The sequence below is a fragment of the Felis catus genome, chromosome C1 (assembly GCF_018350175.1).
Source record: "Felis catus isolate Fca126 chromosome C1, F.catus_Fca126_mat1.0, whole genome shotgun sequence".
NCBI lineage: Eukaryota > Metazoa > Chordata > Mammalia > Carnivora > Felidae > Felis > Felis catus.
In genome coordinates, this window is record NC_058375.1 from 138,778,039 (window position 1) to 138,796,120 (window position 18,082).

The following is an 18,082-nucleotide window of genomic DNA, read 5'->3' on the forward strand; positions in this document are numbered from 1 at the left end:
CAAAATGAGAGATCATGACCTGAGCAGAAGTCAGACACTCAACCGACTGAGCCACCAGGCGCCCCAGCTATCTTCTGTATTTAGAGAAGAGTTTAAGAAATGAGGTCCTCTAAAAGCTTTGCTAATTAAGAAATGCATCTTTTTATATAATTAAGTGAATAAAAAAATTAGAAATTGTAAGGACTTTGAAGAGGGCTGTTTGCCTCTTTCAAAAAGGAAATTCTACCATTACAAATTTGATGATCTCTTTGGGGATCTAAAACTTTATTTATGTAGATGCTTTTTAAGAAAGAGGTTTGAGAAATTGAGAAATTTATGTTTTTCTTCAAATCTTGGTCTTTATTAACTATAGAGAACAAACTGATGGTTACTAGAGGGGAGGTGTGTGGTAGATGGGTGAAACAGGTGATGGGATTAAGGAAGGCGCTTGTGATGAGCACTGGTTGATGTATGGAATTTTTAATCACAAATGGTACACCTGAAACTAATTTAGCTCTGTGTTAACTATACTGGAATTAAATTTTAAAAAATAATATTAAAGAAAATCTTCGTCCTTACAAAGTATATATATGTTTATTTTGGAACTATCTATATGGGAAAAATTAGTCACTTATGAGTTAACAGTGTTCAGATATAGTTTAGGTGGTTATCTTAGTGATTTGTCAGGAATTAATATGGAATTAACATTAGGAGTCCTTAAATAACCAGTGGTTAAATGTTGACTTACAAGTACTATTTATTTATTTATTTATTTATTTATTTATTTATTTATTTATTTAAAAGTTTATTTATTTATTTAGAGAGACAGAGAACATAAGTGGGGGAGGGGCAGAGAGAAAGGGGGACAGAGAATCCTGAGCAGGCTCCTCACTGGCAGCACTGGGCCTGACATGGGGCTTGAACTCACGAAACCAAAACTGAGAGATCATGACCTGAGCCAAAACCAAGAGTCAGATGCTTGACTGACTGAGCCACCCAGGCACTTCAGTTTTTAAGTACTTTTACTCTCCTTTATCACACACACGGGCACATACTGTGTCTAGTGTTACACCATACAACGTTTAGATTTTTAGTTTATTCCATATTAGTTGTGTTTCTAGTTTATATTACTTGAGGTAGATGGATGGAATCTTGCAATATTTTGTCAGACTGATAGTACTAAGTACAGGATATAATAGGTAAAGCAAAAAAAAAAATTCTGGGAAGAATGCCAGAAAGTGTTTGTGTTTTCCTTTGGAAGTGACTGTTTGGTAGTATGGAAGTACTTGGTTAAAAAAAAAAAAAAAGATAGGGCCTAAAATGTTTTTATTAGCATGTAGAAATTTTATTTGAAAATTTATTTCTCCTTCTTCATATTTCTGGTATGTTTATCAGAAGGCTTTTGGGACATTGTGGATTTCCTTTTCTTGGTAATGCTTAAAAACAGCCCAGGGCAGCCAAATAGGGAAGGTGACTTGTCTTCTGTGATGCGTACTAATATAGAAAAGAAAGGATACCAGAAGACCTGTAATGTACTTACAGTTGCATAGAAAATATTATTAAATTGAGATTTGAAATAGGACAGAAATTACATAACATACAAAAGTAATAACAAGAATTTTAGGTGTTTTTCTTTTCTAATACTAGGAGTCTTGGTTATAAATATGAAAAAAGCTCTTGGTGATTTTTAAAATAAGGCTAGTTAAGTGATTCTATACCCATTGTTATTTAATGTCAGTTTGTTTTTAGTCTGCATTCTTTTCCTTTAATAGAATTGTATGGCTAGTTAAAGCTACTCTATTAAGTATTGGTAATTTTTTTCAATTGCGGATTTTAAAGTGCCTGATATCACTTTGGTGAACACTTTTGCAATGAGGTGGTTTTTTTTTTTTTCCAGTTTCTCTTTTTTTATTTTTTTTTATTTTATTTTTTTCAGTTTCTCTTTTTTTTAAAGTTATTTATGAGAGAGAGCACGTGCGTGCATGAGCCCTCTGTGGAGGGGCAGTGGGAGGGAGAGAATCCCAAGGAGGCTCTGCACTGTCCACGTGGAGCCTGATGAAGGGCTTGGTCTCTTGAACTGAATGAATGTTGAAATCATGACCTGCGCCAAAATCGAGAATTGGATGCTTAACTGAGTGAGCCACTCCTCAGGTTCTCACTCTTGATTCTACTGGCTCCTCAAGGGTGATATTTAACATTTACTTTCATAGGAGCTGAAATGATCCATTTTTATAGTCTTTTTACATCAGACAAGAGTTTGATGATTTACTAAAAAGGTTGCATCTTCCAAAGTAAATAAGGTACTAAGAAACCTTAATGTACGTAGTGTCTTTGTGGTGTAATTGAGACTCGTAGATTGTTTTTAGTAGGAACTATATGTGTGTGTGTGTGTGTGTGTTTCCTTAATCTATTTTAGGAGCTCTGTTCCGATTTTGAGAATTTACCTTTTATCTCTTACTATTCTAAATTTATGCCTAGTTTTGGCTTTTGTACAATTTCTAAAATAGCCCATTAATTCCGATGGAGTACTGGCCTCTGGCTGCAGTCACCGTCATCTCCCCTGCCCTCATAAGATGAACATCTAATATCAGAAATCTATTTTACAGTCTAGCTAATACTTGTATATACTTGTATTTGTTTTGATGTAATGCGTATTTCGAATGAGTGCCAGAGAACTGGGTAGAACTATTTTAATCTTGCGTCCTGGGCATTTATAGATATCCCACACATTTTGTGGCTGTAGGCAAAAACACTTTTCTGTTGTGCCTCATCTTTGAAGATATCTTACTTATCCTGAAAATATGGATCTTTTATGACAGTAAGAATAAATATCAGGAAGAGAGTTAGCAACTAAGAGAAACAAAGGGTAGATAGTATGGAAGGTTTTTTTTTTTTTTTTTTTTTTGGTCAGATGATGAAACATAAACATTTGGAAACGGCCAACCATCTAAACCCAAGTCACTTTTATAAATCAAATTGCTTTTATCTCTTACTTTCTTACACTCAGAGGGACCAAGTAAGGGACTATGCAAAGCAAAAATTTGATATCTGTATTCTAATTTGCCAGTCCTTTTGATACTTGGGGCTGTCTAGTCAACAAGTGATATTGTAGACCCTTGGTTTTTATTGGGTAGTTAGTATGACTTACTGGGTTTCTTTCCATTACAACACTGTTTGCTTATTGTATTCAGATTAATCTTAAAATATCACTTCAATTCTTTCTCTTAACTTCTGATGTCTTGCAAACCTGCCTTGATTATACCAGATACTAAACAATATGGAATGCTCATGTCTATTGGCAGAAGTTTTGTCAAAAGCTCTGATTATTCACATACTCATGTTTATCTTCTCTGCCTCTGTTTACCATAGTTTTGCCTCTCCTTAGTAGTTTGCTTTAGTCCCACTTCCTCCATAAAGCCTTTCTTTTTTTTCTTTTCTGTGTGAATCGATTGATTTTGTGCACATTTATGGAGTTGCTGTACTGTGCCAGGCACTGGTGATACAGAAGTGGTGACAGGGCTTGTTCTAGAAGCTCAAAGTCTAATGGAGGTCCTATGTTATCATCTCTAATTTCTCTGGCATTTATCTGGAGCCCTTATCTTGGTGTGTTAATTTACAGTGCAAGCATATGGTCAATATGCAGTAAATGCTCACTATAAAGCATAATTTTCTCTAAAAGATTATTCCTCAGAAAAAGTAATCTTGTATTTGAATTCAAATACAAAGTTGAATACAAATACAAATACAAAGTTGAATACAAATACAAAGTTTTTCATATTTTGAGGCTCTCTCAATTTTATTTCCTTTGGAGAAGGCAGACAAGTTCGAAATGATGCCAGTTAGTGCTATATTAAGTGTTTATGTCAGTTTCCTAAGGAAAGACGTTAGAAGGGGATAAAGAATAAAAAAAAATAAGTTATTCTTGATGGGGTGGTGGTTTTGGGTAGTTTACTATCATTTGTTGTAAACTGTTTACAAAGACTGTGAAGAAACTTTAAAAACTCATTTTTAAAAATAATATTGTAAGTAGTTACTTTATGAAGATCACAAAGTATACCTATAGAACATTGGAAAAAATCTTAGTATTATGTGAATGGATATTATTGGCTTGGAAAAACATTTCCAGTGACAATATTCTATATGACTTTAACACATATTCCTTCTCAAGCAAGTTAAAGTGAAGATGATTCATATTTTTATATTTTTTGATGACTCACAAAGTATTGAGAAGACCCTTGTCAAGAGATGCATGTGAAGTTAGAACCAAATTTTTTTGTAAAATTTTTGTGCTTTATGATTTTAAAACATTTGTAAAACTAAATTAATTAAAATAAGTATATGTTGAACTGTTTCATATAAATATACAAAAGTTTGTATATTTCAAGTTGGTCAGAATTTTAAAAATCTCCTACTGGTGGAAATTGGGGAATCCTTCAAACTGAGGGTTGTATGATATTCATTCAAGTTGTATTTGGTGGGGTTTTTTTAATTCAGTTGTTACACTGCTTTTTTTTTACATTTATCATTCATTAAATACTGTTTGTGTTTTTAGGGCAAGTAAGATGGATAGTTTTAGACTCATTGGCATTTGGGTGTGGAAAAGAATATATAAAGAGACAATTGATTAAAAACAATAAATAAATGTAAAATAATACAGTTTATGTTGGATTGCAAGTGGTGTGAATTTTGGGGGAAGGAGGAGTCCTGATTAAAAGACTTATAGGATTTTGTTACATCTGCCTTGAGAAAACATGAAAATTGTCTCATGTGAGATTTAGCCTGGGAGTCTTTTTGCAAGAGCTGGTCTTTCAGGAACTATTAAAATGATAGATAACAAAGGGGAGGGCATTTAAGAAATATTTGCTTGAACTATGACCCATTGCTCCAGTGCTATTTAAAAAAAATTTTTTTTTAAGTTTGTTTATTTTGAGAGAGAGAAAGAGTGAACTAGCAAGCAGAGTAGGGACAGAGAGAGGGGAAGAGAGACAGAGTCCCAGGCATGCTCCCCACCGTAGGCACAGAGCCTGATGCAGGGCTCAAACTCAGGAACCATGAGATCATGATCTTTACCTGAGCCGAAAAAAAGAGTTGGTCGCTTAACCAGCTGAGCCACCCAGGTGCCCTGCTCCAGTGCTGTTTATTGAAAAAGCTATCTCTCATCTACAGAATTGCTTTTGCTTATTTGTCCAAAATTAATCAGGCATATTTGTGTAGATCTCTTTCTGGGTTTTCTGTTTCATTAATCTTTGTACCTGTCCCTCCTCCATTACCACATGGTCATGCTTATTGCAGCTTTATGGTAATCTTTAACATCAGTAAGCATGATTTCTCCCACTTTATTCTTCTTTTTCAAAAATGTTTAGAATAAGCTCATTTATGTCAACAAAAAAATTTGATGAGATTTTGATATGAATTGAATTACTTATCAAATCCAATACATCAGTTTAGGGAGAATGGACATCTTTATTATGGTATGTCTCTCCAAGTGTTCAAATCTTCTTTTTATTTCTTTCATCAATATTTTATAATTTTCTTCATACAGATTTTACACATTTTGTCAGATTATATTGTAAGTATTTTATTATCTAAGGAACAGTTATAACTGGTATTGTATTTTTAATTTTAGTTCTATTGTTCAGTTCGTTGTTAGTATATAGAAATGCAGTTAATTTTTGTGTATTGATTTTGTATACTATGACCTTACTGAACTCACTTATTGGTTCTAACATTTTTTTGTTTGAAGATTCCTTGGGATTCTCTACCAAGACAGTCATGTCATCTGCATATAGAAAGCTATATATATTTTTCCAGTTAGTATGCCTTTAATTCCTTCTTCTTGTCTTATTAAAATAGCTAGAATTTTCAGTACAGTGTTACGAGTAGTGGGAGTAGACATCATTACCTTGTTTCTGATCTTAGAGGAGAAACATTCAGTCTTTTGCCATTAAATATGATGTTATTAGCTATTGGTGTTTTTGTAGGTGCTCCTTGTGACTTTGAGGAAGTTCCTCTCTATTCCTGGTGTACTGATAGATTGTATGATTTTTGTGCTTTAGCCTTTTGATCTGGAAGATTGCATTGACTGATTTTTGAATATTGAACCAACCTTACATAAATCCTACTTGGTATGTGTTATTATTATTTTTTTTAATACATTTTTGGAATTTGCTAAAGTTTTGCTGAGGACTCTAACATCTAAGTTAGTGAAAGATACTGGTCTATATTTCTCTTTTTTTGTGCTGTCTCTGTTTATTTTGTTTTATCAGGGTAATACTGGGCCTCATAAAATAAGTTGGTGAAGTAGTCCCTCCTTTTCTGTTTCTGGAAGAGATTATATAGTTATTCTAGGTGAAAAATTTGCTTTTTCCTCATATGATGAGTATTTTAGATTCAAATATGACTTTTCCAGGGCTATTTTTTGGTCACATATTCCACCAAGATTCAGATCCAGTGTTTTTTTTTTTTTTTTAATGGTAGGAAAAATGGAAGTCAGTACTACTGGTCATTAATGCATAAGTAGTACTTTGGAAATAGAAGTATTATCTAAATTCTGGTACTAGGTTCTGTGATTAGACTTACTGATTTATTATAGCTAGGCTGAATGTGATTTATGAAACTATGGAATTAACCATAATAATTATGAAATTTTTATGGATATCAATCAGCTGTGGCAGCAAGGTAGTAAAAGTTTTGGTAATTTAACTCAAGGTCACAGTTTGTGAACAAAATCCCAAATTCATGTCACAGTCTTTTAAGCCAGTGGTGCTTAACTAGGGAGGAACATTAGATCATCAGTGGGTCTTTGTCAAAAAGAAAAAGAAAAGATACACACACACACACACACACACACACACACACACACACACGTGCGTGCACACACACACACACACACACACACACTCACTCACTTTCTCTGTGTAAATACCCCTCCTGTTGTATGCTTTTCAGTTACTTGTTCCCAGGGCTACAAATGGCACTGAAGCATGAATTTGAGAAAATGTAGGGGATTCTGTTATACATAATTAATTAGTTAAGAACCACCATACTAAATGATGCACACATACATTTTGTGTCTATTTCTTTTGAAAATAGTATGAACTATTTGGAATTACTTTGATAGAATAAATTTATGGGTAGAAATTTTAAGTTTTGGAAAATTTTAAATTAGAAGTTGCTAATTGTTGAAGTTGTTAAAAATTAGTACATATAAGCAACTTTGCCATCTTTTTTTTTTAATGTTTATTTTTGAGATAGAGGCGGAGTGCAAGTGGGGGAGGGGCAGAGAGAGAGGGAGACACAGAATCTGAAACAGGCTCCAGGCTCTGAGCTGTCAGCACAGAGTCCGATGCGGGGCTCGAACCCACAGACTGTGAGATCATGTCCTGAGCCGAAGTCGGATGCTCAACCGACTGAGCCACCCAGGCGCCCCTGCCATGTTTTTTTTATAACTACACCTTTAAAGTCACAATGTGAGCTTATGAACATAAAAATATATGTGATGTGATTTTATTTGTATAATTATCATGTTACTATATTTAGTATTCAGCTAGAGATATGATGGGATAGAGACTGATTACAGGATCAGCTTGAGCTAGTGGGTGGGTGATGAAATTGTCACAATTTTCCATATAAGCAGTCTTCTTTCTGTCTCTGGAAAATAACAAATGGTAGTCTAAATCAAAAAACCATCTAGAAATCTTGTTTGCCTTTAAAAATTAAGTGGTAGAGTTTTCTTTTTTTAATTGAAGAAATGGTCATTTATCTTTTCTTTATTTTTTTTTAATTTTTTTGTTTATTTATTTGTGTGAGAGAGAGAGAGAGACAGATTGTGAGCGGGGGAGGGACAGAGAGAGAGGGGGACACAGAATGAAGCAGGCTCCAGGCTCTGAGCTGTCAGCACAGATCCTGACATGGGGCTCAAACTCATGAACCGTGAGATCATTATCTGAGCCGAAATTGGATGCTCAACCGACTGAGCCACCCAGGTGCCCCTGTTTATCTTTTCTTTAGACCAGAGATGGCAAATAAAAGACTAATTTTGCTCCCCCTCCTTCCATGCTAATTTCAAGACCCTTTTACTTAAAAATCTTTCTCAATATACTACTCCACTCAGCTACTATTAATTGATTGGAATTGACACCAAAGATGAAACCTATTTGACATTTCTGCTCTAGGCAATATTTTGTTTTATTTTTGTCAGTTTTGTTTAAGTGGTGTTCTTGTGCTTCAATGGTGTCTTCTTTGGAAATTAAAAATAATGCTCTTAAAAATAGTTTTTAAAATTTATTTTCTTTTTTTGTTTGTTTATTTATTTTGAGAGAGAGCAATAGAGAGCACGCATGAGCAAGGGAGGAGGTCAGAGAAGGAGAGAGAGAATCTGGAGCAGGCTCCGTACTGTCAGTGCACTACTGCAGAGACCATTGTGGGACTCGAACTCATGAACTGTGAGGTTATGACCTGATCAGGTCTGATCAAGAGTCACTCAACTGACTGAGTCATGCAGGCGCCCAGATTTTTACATTTTTAAATGGTTGAAAAACATGGAAAAATATGAAATTTTGCTTTTAGTGTCTATAAAGTTCTCATTCATTTACTGTCCTTTGGATGCTTTTGTGCTGTAATGGCAGAATGGAGTAGTTGTGACAGAGACTATGTGGTCTGCAGAGCCAAAAATATTTACTCTTTGGCCCTTTACAGAAAAAGTTTTCCTTCCCTTGTTTTGAGATAATAATGTGACAGTGAATGATTGATTTGGGGTTATTTAGTAAAGGACAAAACTTATTTTGCTGGTATTTTCAACAAGTTTCTGAAAAGGAATAACTTAGGAAATAGCTGCTATTTTATACAGGTAAATAGAAATGACCCTTCTTTTTTTTTCTTTTTTTCTTTTTTTCATTTGTTTTTATAGAATACAAAGAACATAGAGTTACCAGCCTTATAGTCTGTGAGCTCATGCTATTATTTCTTATGTAGTTGAGAGGAAGTCCATAGCACTGATACTGCCACAGATTTTAGCAGCTTATAATTACACCTGTGTAGTAGGACATTGTAGAACAGTAGCAGTTCTTACACTCTTTGGTCTGAACTTCTTTAAGACTTTAAAAAATGTAGAGTCCCAAAGAGGTGTTTTTTTTGTTTTGTTTTGTTTTTTTACTATTTTTTAATGTTTTATTTATTTTTGAGAGAGAGAGAGAAGAGAGAATACAAATGGGGGAGGGGCAGAGAGCGAGGGGGGCAGAATCTGAAGCAGGTTCCAGGCTTTGAGCTGTCAGCACAGAGCCCAACGTGGGGCTCAAACTTGTGAACCATGAGATCATGACCTGAGCCACCCAGGTATCCCTGTAAAGAGGTTTTTTTTTTGTAAATACAGGTTATATCTATCATCCTTGTCACATGAGAAAATGACAAAATTTTAATATATTTATTTAAAAGTAACAATAATAAATCCATTGTATGTTCACAAAAGAACATCTTTATGGAAAATATTTTGTAAAAAAAATTAGTAAAATTTTTGCAAATCTCTTTAATGATTGCTTTAGTAGAAGACAACTGAATTCTTGTACCTCTCCATACACTCTGCTGTGATATATATGTTCTTTTGATATGAAGGCAATCTGGCCATACATAGATACATAGTTAGAAAAATGAGTATTTTAATAGCTTTTTTAGATAATTGTGGATGTTTCTCTTTGATACTATACCAAAACTCAGCAAGTGGTAGTGATTTTGCTTTTTTTTTTTTTAAGTTAGGTTTACTGAAGTTTAATTTACAAAGAATAAAATGTGTGTGGGTTTTTTTTTGTTTTGTTTTTGGTATATAATTCTATGAGTTTTCATTAACCCACAAGTCATATAACCATCACCATAGTCGTTATGTAGAATATTTCAGTCACTCTGAAAAGTTTCCTCATGCCCTTTTATAATCAGTCCTCTCCCATCATTCCCAGCTTCTGGCAGCGTCTGATCAGATTTTTGTCTCCATATTTTTGCCTTTTCCAGAACACTGTATAAATGGAATCACATAAAATATAGCGTAATGTATTTGCAATTCATTCATGTAGTTACAGCTATCACTAGTTCATTTCTTTTTGTTGTATGGATGTTTGTTTATCCATTTACCAGTACTGGATATTGAGTTGTTTCCAGTTTTGGGGAGGTTGTAAATAAAGCCACTAAGCATTCATGTACAGATTTTTACATGAATGTATCTTTTCATTTCTTAGATAAATAGCTAGGCATGCTATTGCTGGGTAGCATGGTAGGTGTATGTTTAACTATAAGAAGCTGTCAAACTGGCTTTCCAAAGTGGGTAGACCATTTTGCATTCCTGCCACCAATATGTGAAAGTCCTAGTTGCTCTACATATTTACCAACGTTGAGATGGTTTTGTTTCAATATTAGAATTAGTTTCAGTTTGTATTTCTCTAATAATTAATGATATTGAGAATTTTTTCCCTTCATACCTGTTCAGCAAAGCATGTTTTTGAATCTTTTGCCCATTTTTTTTTTTAAGGAATTTGGTGGTTTAAAAAATTATTATTGAGTTTTTAGAAGTTTTTCTGTATTCTGAATTCTGAATATCAACCCTTTTACTTAGATATATAATTTGCAAGTATTTTCTCCTAGTCTGTGAATTTTGTTTTCTTTAACTTTTGAAGAAAAGTTTTAGTTTTAATGAAGTGCAACTTACCAGTTCTTTCGTGTTCATGTCTTTTGTGTTCTAAGAAATCTTTCATAATTTAGGGTCACAAAGATTTTTCATGTTTTTTTCTACAGGTTTTGTATTTTTAGGTTTTATTTTATGTCTTTGATATGTTTAGAGATCATTTTTGTAAACAGTGTGAGATGTGAATTGAAGTTTTTGTTTTTTCATAAGATGTCCAGTTGTTCCAGCATCAGTTGTTTAAAATACCGTGTTTTCTCTATTGAAATGTGTTGGCACCTTTGCTGTGTGTCAGTTGAACATTATGTGTGGGTCTATTTCTGGATTCTCTGTTCTATCCCATTGAAGCATGTGTCTGTCTTTTCACTAAGACCACACTGTCTTGATTGCTGAAGCTTTATAATGAATTTTAAAAACAGGTGGTATGAATTTTCCTTTGTAAATCTTTTTAGAATCATTTTGGGTATTCCATTTACCTTGTTTTTTCATATAAGACAAGAGATAGTTTTTTAAAAGTTAGTTTTACAGTGCAGAATTTGAAACATTAATCCTCTGTAACATTAAAATCTATGGGACTGTCTTGAACATTGAATGAATTTTTTAAACCCGTGAATACTTTTATAACATCACACGTAACTCATTTAGAAAATATTGGTTTCTTGAATTATATACACCTACTAATTACTGGCATATTTCATTATTTAATATTTAAAAGTTAAATTTGTTATCACCACTGATTTTTTTCAGAGAATCAAGTGTTGGGAAAGTGTCAGGCTGATGGTGGCAATACAGATTTTCCAAATTTTCCCTTGCTTGAAAATTCAGATTTTATAATTGGCAATGCATACTGTCAGTTGTTTTTCTTGAAGTAATAGGCTTACTTGGTTCATTTTTGGGAACAGGTCTGTCAGATATCGACGTCTGAATAACCATAGTTGGTGTAGTTCCCAACTCAGTCATGCAAAGGCTTTTTCTCCAGGCAACCATTGTACTTCAGTAAGCAGCACAGGTACTTTTGCCTAGTCCCCATTTTGTCACACAGAATATTGAAAAGAAGTCTACCTAGGGTCAAGATACACTTAGATTAACAATTTTACTGCTTTTTATCAAGGACATTCTTAAAAGTGAGACTGGCCTTTTCCAGAGAAATGTTGTGATAAATGTGGTCACTTTGTATTATTATGTTTATTATACTTCAAGTACAGAGATTGACTTGGAAACCTGAACTTAGTGTTAAAACACTAGGAAGACAGTAAGTTACTGACACTTTAGGAACATTTGAGGTTGGTATACTGTGAGTTTCTTATTTTAAGAGCTAATACAGTTATATTAAGTTGTTGTTTTATTATCTTATAGGTGCTATACTTGGTAGATCAGAAACTCAGGAGTGTATTTTCTATAACGCTAATTGGGAAAGAGATAGAACCAATCGAACTGGTGTTGAACCCTGTTATGGTGACAAAGATAAAAGGCGACATTGTTTTGCTACCTGGAAGAATATTTCTGGTTCCATTGAAATAGTGAAGCAAGGTTGTTGGCTGGATGATATCAACTGTTATGACAGGTAAGGAAACATTTTATTTTTTTTATGAGAATGTTGAATAATCCTCTGTATTCCCTTTTTAAAGGGGAAAGATCAGTGCGTGGATTTTCACTTAAAGGTTTCTTTTTTAAGATGAGATTATGAAAACCATTTAAACATGCTCTAATGACAAGATACACATTTTAAAGTAATAAAATAAGTATGTGATGTTTATGTTTTATCTTTGATATACTTTGAATAGTCTACCAAGTAGTGAGAATTATAGATAAGAACCATTTTTCCCCTATGTTATTAGGATGATAAACTTTTTTAATATCAATTTTAAGGAAAAAGGATTTTTAAAATTGCTTTAAAATTAGACAGTATATCTATTGAAAATCTATCCTCTGTCCTCAAGGAGAGTAAGCCTAATCATAGTATTTAATTTCCTTTTAGTTTCCCTCTTTATGTATCTGGAAGAAATTGATCTTACTGCATTTCTTTTTCTTGCAAAGTAAGCCTTTGTTCTTTACCCCCAAGAGACATTTTAACTTGACGTTCAGAATTACATCAGAACTAACACAGTCCTCATAGAAAGCTACATTTTATTTAAAAGATTGTGCTTAAATTGTTTTAATTCTGTACTGGAAATAAAATACATTAGACATGTTATTGACTGCCTGTGATCTTTCTGTAAGGAGTCCCACAGATGTTGGGCTGATCACTGAAACTGACTGGGCCTCAGGATTTCCACCGTAGGTGGGTGCTGATCACGGAGAGGCTGTAAGGTCCTAGTTAAACAGACATTTTGGAGCCAGAAAATACTGATATACTCATGGAACACTAGGTACTTGCCTTTCCACTTTTAGGAGCCTCAGTTCATTACCATGAACCTGTGGTTGATTGGCCATATGTGATTAATAGCAAAATGTGTTGAATAAGCCCATGAAAATGGAATTGTATTAATTTTTATGAGAAATTAAAATCTTGGGTATGCATTTAGTATTTAGAGTATATTTCCAAATCTGTAAATTTTCCAGGTATTATTTCTCTGTAATTACACATTTTTAGCTACATTTCTGATTCATAGCCTCCTGATTAACAGAAGTGATCATCAAGTGATATTTGCTATTATGAAAGGTAAGTGGGACCACTAGGAAAACAGGATAGAGGTTCTTCAAAAAATTAAAAATAAAACTGCCATATGATCCAGCAATTCCACTTCTGGGTATTTCTCTGGAGGAAATGAAAATACTAACTTGTAAAAAGATATATGCACCCTCATGTTTATTGCAGCATTATTTACAATAGCTAAGATGTGGAAGCAGCCTGAGTGTCCATTGATGGATGAATGAATAAAGAAAATGTGATGTGTGTACACACACAGACACACACACACACACACACGCACGCACACAGAGGAATATTTCCCAGCCATTAAAAAGAAAGAAATCTTGCCATTTGAGACAACATAGATGGACCTTGAGGGTATTATGCTAAGTGAAATTCATCATACAGAGAAAGACAAATACCAACCATTACGATCACACCTATATATGTAATCTTAAAAGAAAACCAAAAAATAAAATGAATGCCTAGATATAGAGAACCAGGCATTGTTAGTTGCCAGAGGCGAGGGTTGGGATATGGATGGTTAGGTGAAATGGTTAAAGGTGGTCAGAAAGTACAAACTTCCAGTTATAAAACAAGTCCTAGGGTTATTAGTAATGTAGCATGGCAACTACAGTTAATAAGACCATATTGTATATATGAAGATTTTTTTTTAAATGTTTGTTTATTTTTAAGAGCGAGAGAGGGCATAACATGCATGCTCCAGGCTAAGCATGGAGCCTGACATGAGGCTCACTTCCATAACCATGAGATCATGACCTGAGCTGAAATCAAGAATCTGTTGCTTAACTGACTGAGCCACCCAGGCGGCCCTGTGTTTAGGGAATTTAAATCTACTCAAAAAAAAACAAAAACAAAAAACCTGACACTCTTAATTCCCAAATCTAGCTTGGGTCTCTGATGCTGAGATATGTTCTGCCATGATAGGAACTTTTGTCCTTTTGTGTGTACTATGTATATTTATGTCCCTGTATTTATGTGTATACATACACATAATTTTATTGATAGCATTTAGCTTTTGTATTTATGCCATAGGAAAGCTGTATTTCCTATAAGAGAAAGCACTCCTAAAGCAAATTTCTTCATTGGCTTAATGTTCCTTTTCAAGCTTTTCTAGTAATTAAAAAGAAATAAATAAAAGGTGGTTGCTTTAGATGGACCATTAAAAACCAAAATAAAGTATTGGTCTCAAGGAGTTAGTGTGATTGCTATAAAATCATCTGTTGTGTTTTGATGAGATTTAATAACAGGATTACAGAAACATTTTTGGCTCTTAAGAATTGATCATTGAATATTAATAAAAATCTTGAGGTTGACTATGAATGACTTTTTCATTATTTCATCTCTGAGAAGAACTTTAGAAAAACTCCATTGTAGATTCAATATAATGTTGATTTTAATTATTTCTCCTTTGTTTGTTTATAGGACTGATTGTATAGAAAAAAAGGACAGCCCTGAAGTATATTTTTGTTGCTGTGAGGGCAATATGTGTAACGAAAGGTTTTCTTACTTTCCAGAGATGGAAGTTACACAGCGTAAGTTTACAGGGAAAATACATAGGTCTGTTCAACTAGTACACTGAAAACAAAGCATATTTGTGTTGATGGAATAATTTACTCATACCTTCTCATAAAATTTGATACTATGATAAATATTTCTTGTGGAATTTTGTAGGCCAAATCTGAATTGTTTTTTTTCCTTCCATTTTCCACAGCTACTTCGAACCCAGTTACACCTAAGCCACCCTATTACAACATATTGCTCTATTCCTTGGTGCCACTTATGTTAATTGCGGGGATTGTTATTTGTGCGTTTTGGGTGTACAGGCATCATAAGATGGCCTACCCTCCTGTACTTGTTCCAACTCAAGTAAGTTATTGTCTTGTACTTTGTGCTCTTTTAAATTTTATATTTTAAAGAACTACCACTGCAGTGAAACACACCAAATTGCTATAAACCATTTTCTTTTGGAGTTAACTTTTGGAATGTTTGTTGTTATGAGAACTATAGCTAGTTTTCCAAACGTACTAAGTGCTATATCCTGAACTTCTCTTACTCAGGAGTTGAGCTAGTAGAGTGGAACAAAGGGTATTCCTGTTCTTTGGACAGTTTTATTGTCATTGTAGTACTTTCGAGTGGGAGATTCTCCCTGCTTTGTTTCTTGAGAATTAATTGATGATGGAGAAGCAATACCACAACCCTTTCTTTCCTTCCATTCTTTTTTCCATTCTTAAATTTTTGTGCCTTTTTCAAGACAGCTTGCCAAATTATCCTTTTAACCACAGGGAGGGATTTAGCAAGATAATCAAGAAAGTGTGGAAAAAAGAGGTTTCACAAAGGCGCCAGGAAGATATATGCATAAAAATGTTTTGGGAAGAAGAGCAGATGATCAGTGCTTCTCATTACTTGTCATTGGTAGTTGCAGGTGCATCGTTATTGTTTGCAGTATATCAAGCATGTACTGAGGACTAAAAGCTTTTTTTTTTTTTTTTGAAGACTAAAAACTTTTGTAATACTTTCAATTTCACTCTCCTGACCCCAAATATACCTGAAAATGTAGATATGTTGGGTAATCAAATTAAATTCATGAAATTTTCCTCATTCTCTGTCATGTAGGCAGTGATGCTGGTACAGTGTTTTACAAGCTCTTTTAATATAAGTAGTTAATGTTCTGCAGGCTGAGGAGTGGTGAAAGCTTTGGCATACTTGTGTGAGACATCTTTGAACTGTAGTTTTTACTGTGTTTCTTTTAACTCTTAAGATCAGATTACCTTGGCCTTCTGGCTCTCTTGGTTTAACTTTGTTTCTCTGATACCACTAGGATTAATGGTTAAAACTTGATAGAAAAAAATGGTGGAGTCCTATATTTTAATGACCAAAATAATTTCTCTCTCTTTAAGCTTTATTTACATAACATCCTTCTTCCTTAGTACTTGAAGCAATCTGTTAGCATTAGATTATTGATCCCCATAATCTTTTAAGATGTGTGTATGGAGAAATAAACCCAAAAGTAAAATACCTTATTCTGCAAATTAGGTAAACATGCTTGCTATTTTGTGCAGCTGAAATATTTTGACTTTTGCACATTAGTAACTAAGTTATGAGTTTATTAAAAATTGTCTCTAAAAAAGTATTTTAAAATAAAAAAATAAATGCCTAATAAATATATGTAGTTTACTCCAAATGGTCGTAGGCTGTACACTTTATCTTCTCTTGGTGGCAACTATTTTTTATTTATGTTTGTATTTAGAAGGGAGAGTATTTAGTACTTGTAGTAGTGTCTGAATTTACCCTAGATTTGTGTGATGATCGAAACAAACTGGAAACTCAATTTAAAAACAAATTTGTTAAGTTTCTTAATAAAACTTAAAAAAATCATGTAATTTTATAGAAAGCATTGATATTTACATAATATTAGCACAAAGGTGTGGTTGGACTTTCTTTTAAAACGCTCAGTATCGGGGCACCTGGGTGGCTCAGTTTGCTGAGCGTCCGACTTCGGCTCAGGTCATGATCTCGCGGTTCGTGAGTTGGAGCCCCGCGTCAGGCTCTGTGCTGACAGCTCAGAGCCTGGAGCCTATTTCAGATTCTGTGTCTCCCTCTCTCTCTCTGACCCTCCCCCGTTCATACTCTGTCTCTCTCTGTCTCAAAAGTAAATAAACGTTAAAAAAAAAAATAAAAAAAAAAATAAAAAAAATAAAAGGCTCAGTATCTTAACACCTGAGGCCATTTTATTTAGAAATGATAATTAATTCAAACGTTTAGACTTTAAAAAGGAAAGATGCAGTTATTATTCATAAATAACTGAGAATCAGGAATCTTCAATGAATATCCATTTCTGTGGGCTTTGGATATTTGTTACCGTATTAATGATACTGTACACATTTATTTAGCACTTGAATTGCTCTGTGGTGAATTTGCATGGTTTTGTGATGGAATGATCTGGAATGGTCAAGCTTTGTTAGGAAAAATATAAACATGCCTAACTTTATGCTTTCCATCTGTTGCAAACTATGTTGTGCAAAAGAGGGGTTGTCATCAATTTGGAACTTAGTTTATATCATCTCTCACTGTCTCAAACAGTATAGTATCATGCTTTAAGTCTCATTTTTGGTGAGAGGATTATACAAAGTAGTTCTGCAACACTGCTTAGTGGCCATCCTATTACAAAATGATCAATTTTATCTCCTATTTTAAAGTAATTATTGATAATAACATTAAGTATTTATTGAACACTTAGAACGTATTGTACTAGGATACTGGTAAGTTACATAAATATATAAGGACAAGAATTTTCTATAAGAATATGTAAAAACATACATAAATTTTTTTCCATGGTTCCTAAATTATGACTGGTATGTAAGGCTCATCTTTGGAATTTGTTAAAAAATACAAATTCTTGGGCCACATCCCTGTTAAGTATGGAGTGGGGCCTGAGATTTTATGTTTCTAATAAATTTCCAAGGTGATTCTTGTGACCAGCCAGGTGTGAAAAATGCTGATTTGATTTTACCTCACAGGGTTGTTTATGTAGTTTCAATCCCCATTTTATAGATAAAGCAATTGAGACATAGCAAAGCTCACAAGTGTCAGAGCTGGAATCTGAACCAAGGACTCTGACACTAAAGCTTTACTGCTTTATGCTGTTCTGCCTCCCCCCTCCCCCCAGGAAGCTGATGTCTCTGCTGTTTTAAAAATTCAGTAAACATCACTGCCATCTCAAAATCATTCTATAGGTTAATTTATTTTCCTACTTTGGATATTGAATAGTCTGACTACTAAAATGA

At 33.8% G+C, this 18,082-nt stretch overlaps 1 protein-coding gene across 3 annotated transcripts in view; it reads left to right on the forward strand.

Moving 5' to 3' along the window:
- The window catches only part of ACVR2A (activin A receptor type 2A), an 84,036-nt gene that overhangs the window by 36,344 nt on the left and 29,610 nt on the right, over positions 1 to 18,082 (forward strand). For 2 of the 3 annotated variants that reach the window (XM_019838079.3, XM_003990748.6), the window contains exons 2-4: positions 11,999 to 12,206; positions 14,721 to 14,830; positions 15,010 to 15,164. In XM_019838079.3, the coding sequence (XP_019693638.1) occupies positions 11,999 to 12,206; positions 14,721 to 14,830; positions 15,010 to 15,164 (473 nt within the window). Of the gene's footprint in view, positions 1 to 5,656; positions 6,105 to 11,998; positions 12,207 to 14,720; positions 14,831 to 15,009; positions 15,165 to 18,082 lie in introns of those variants that run through there. The other variant, XM_045033743.1, reaches the window with a different exon arrangement.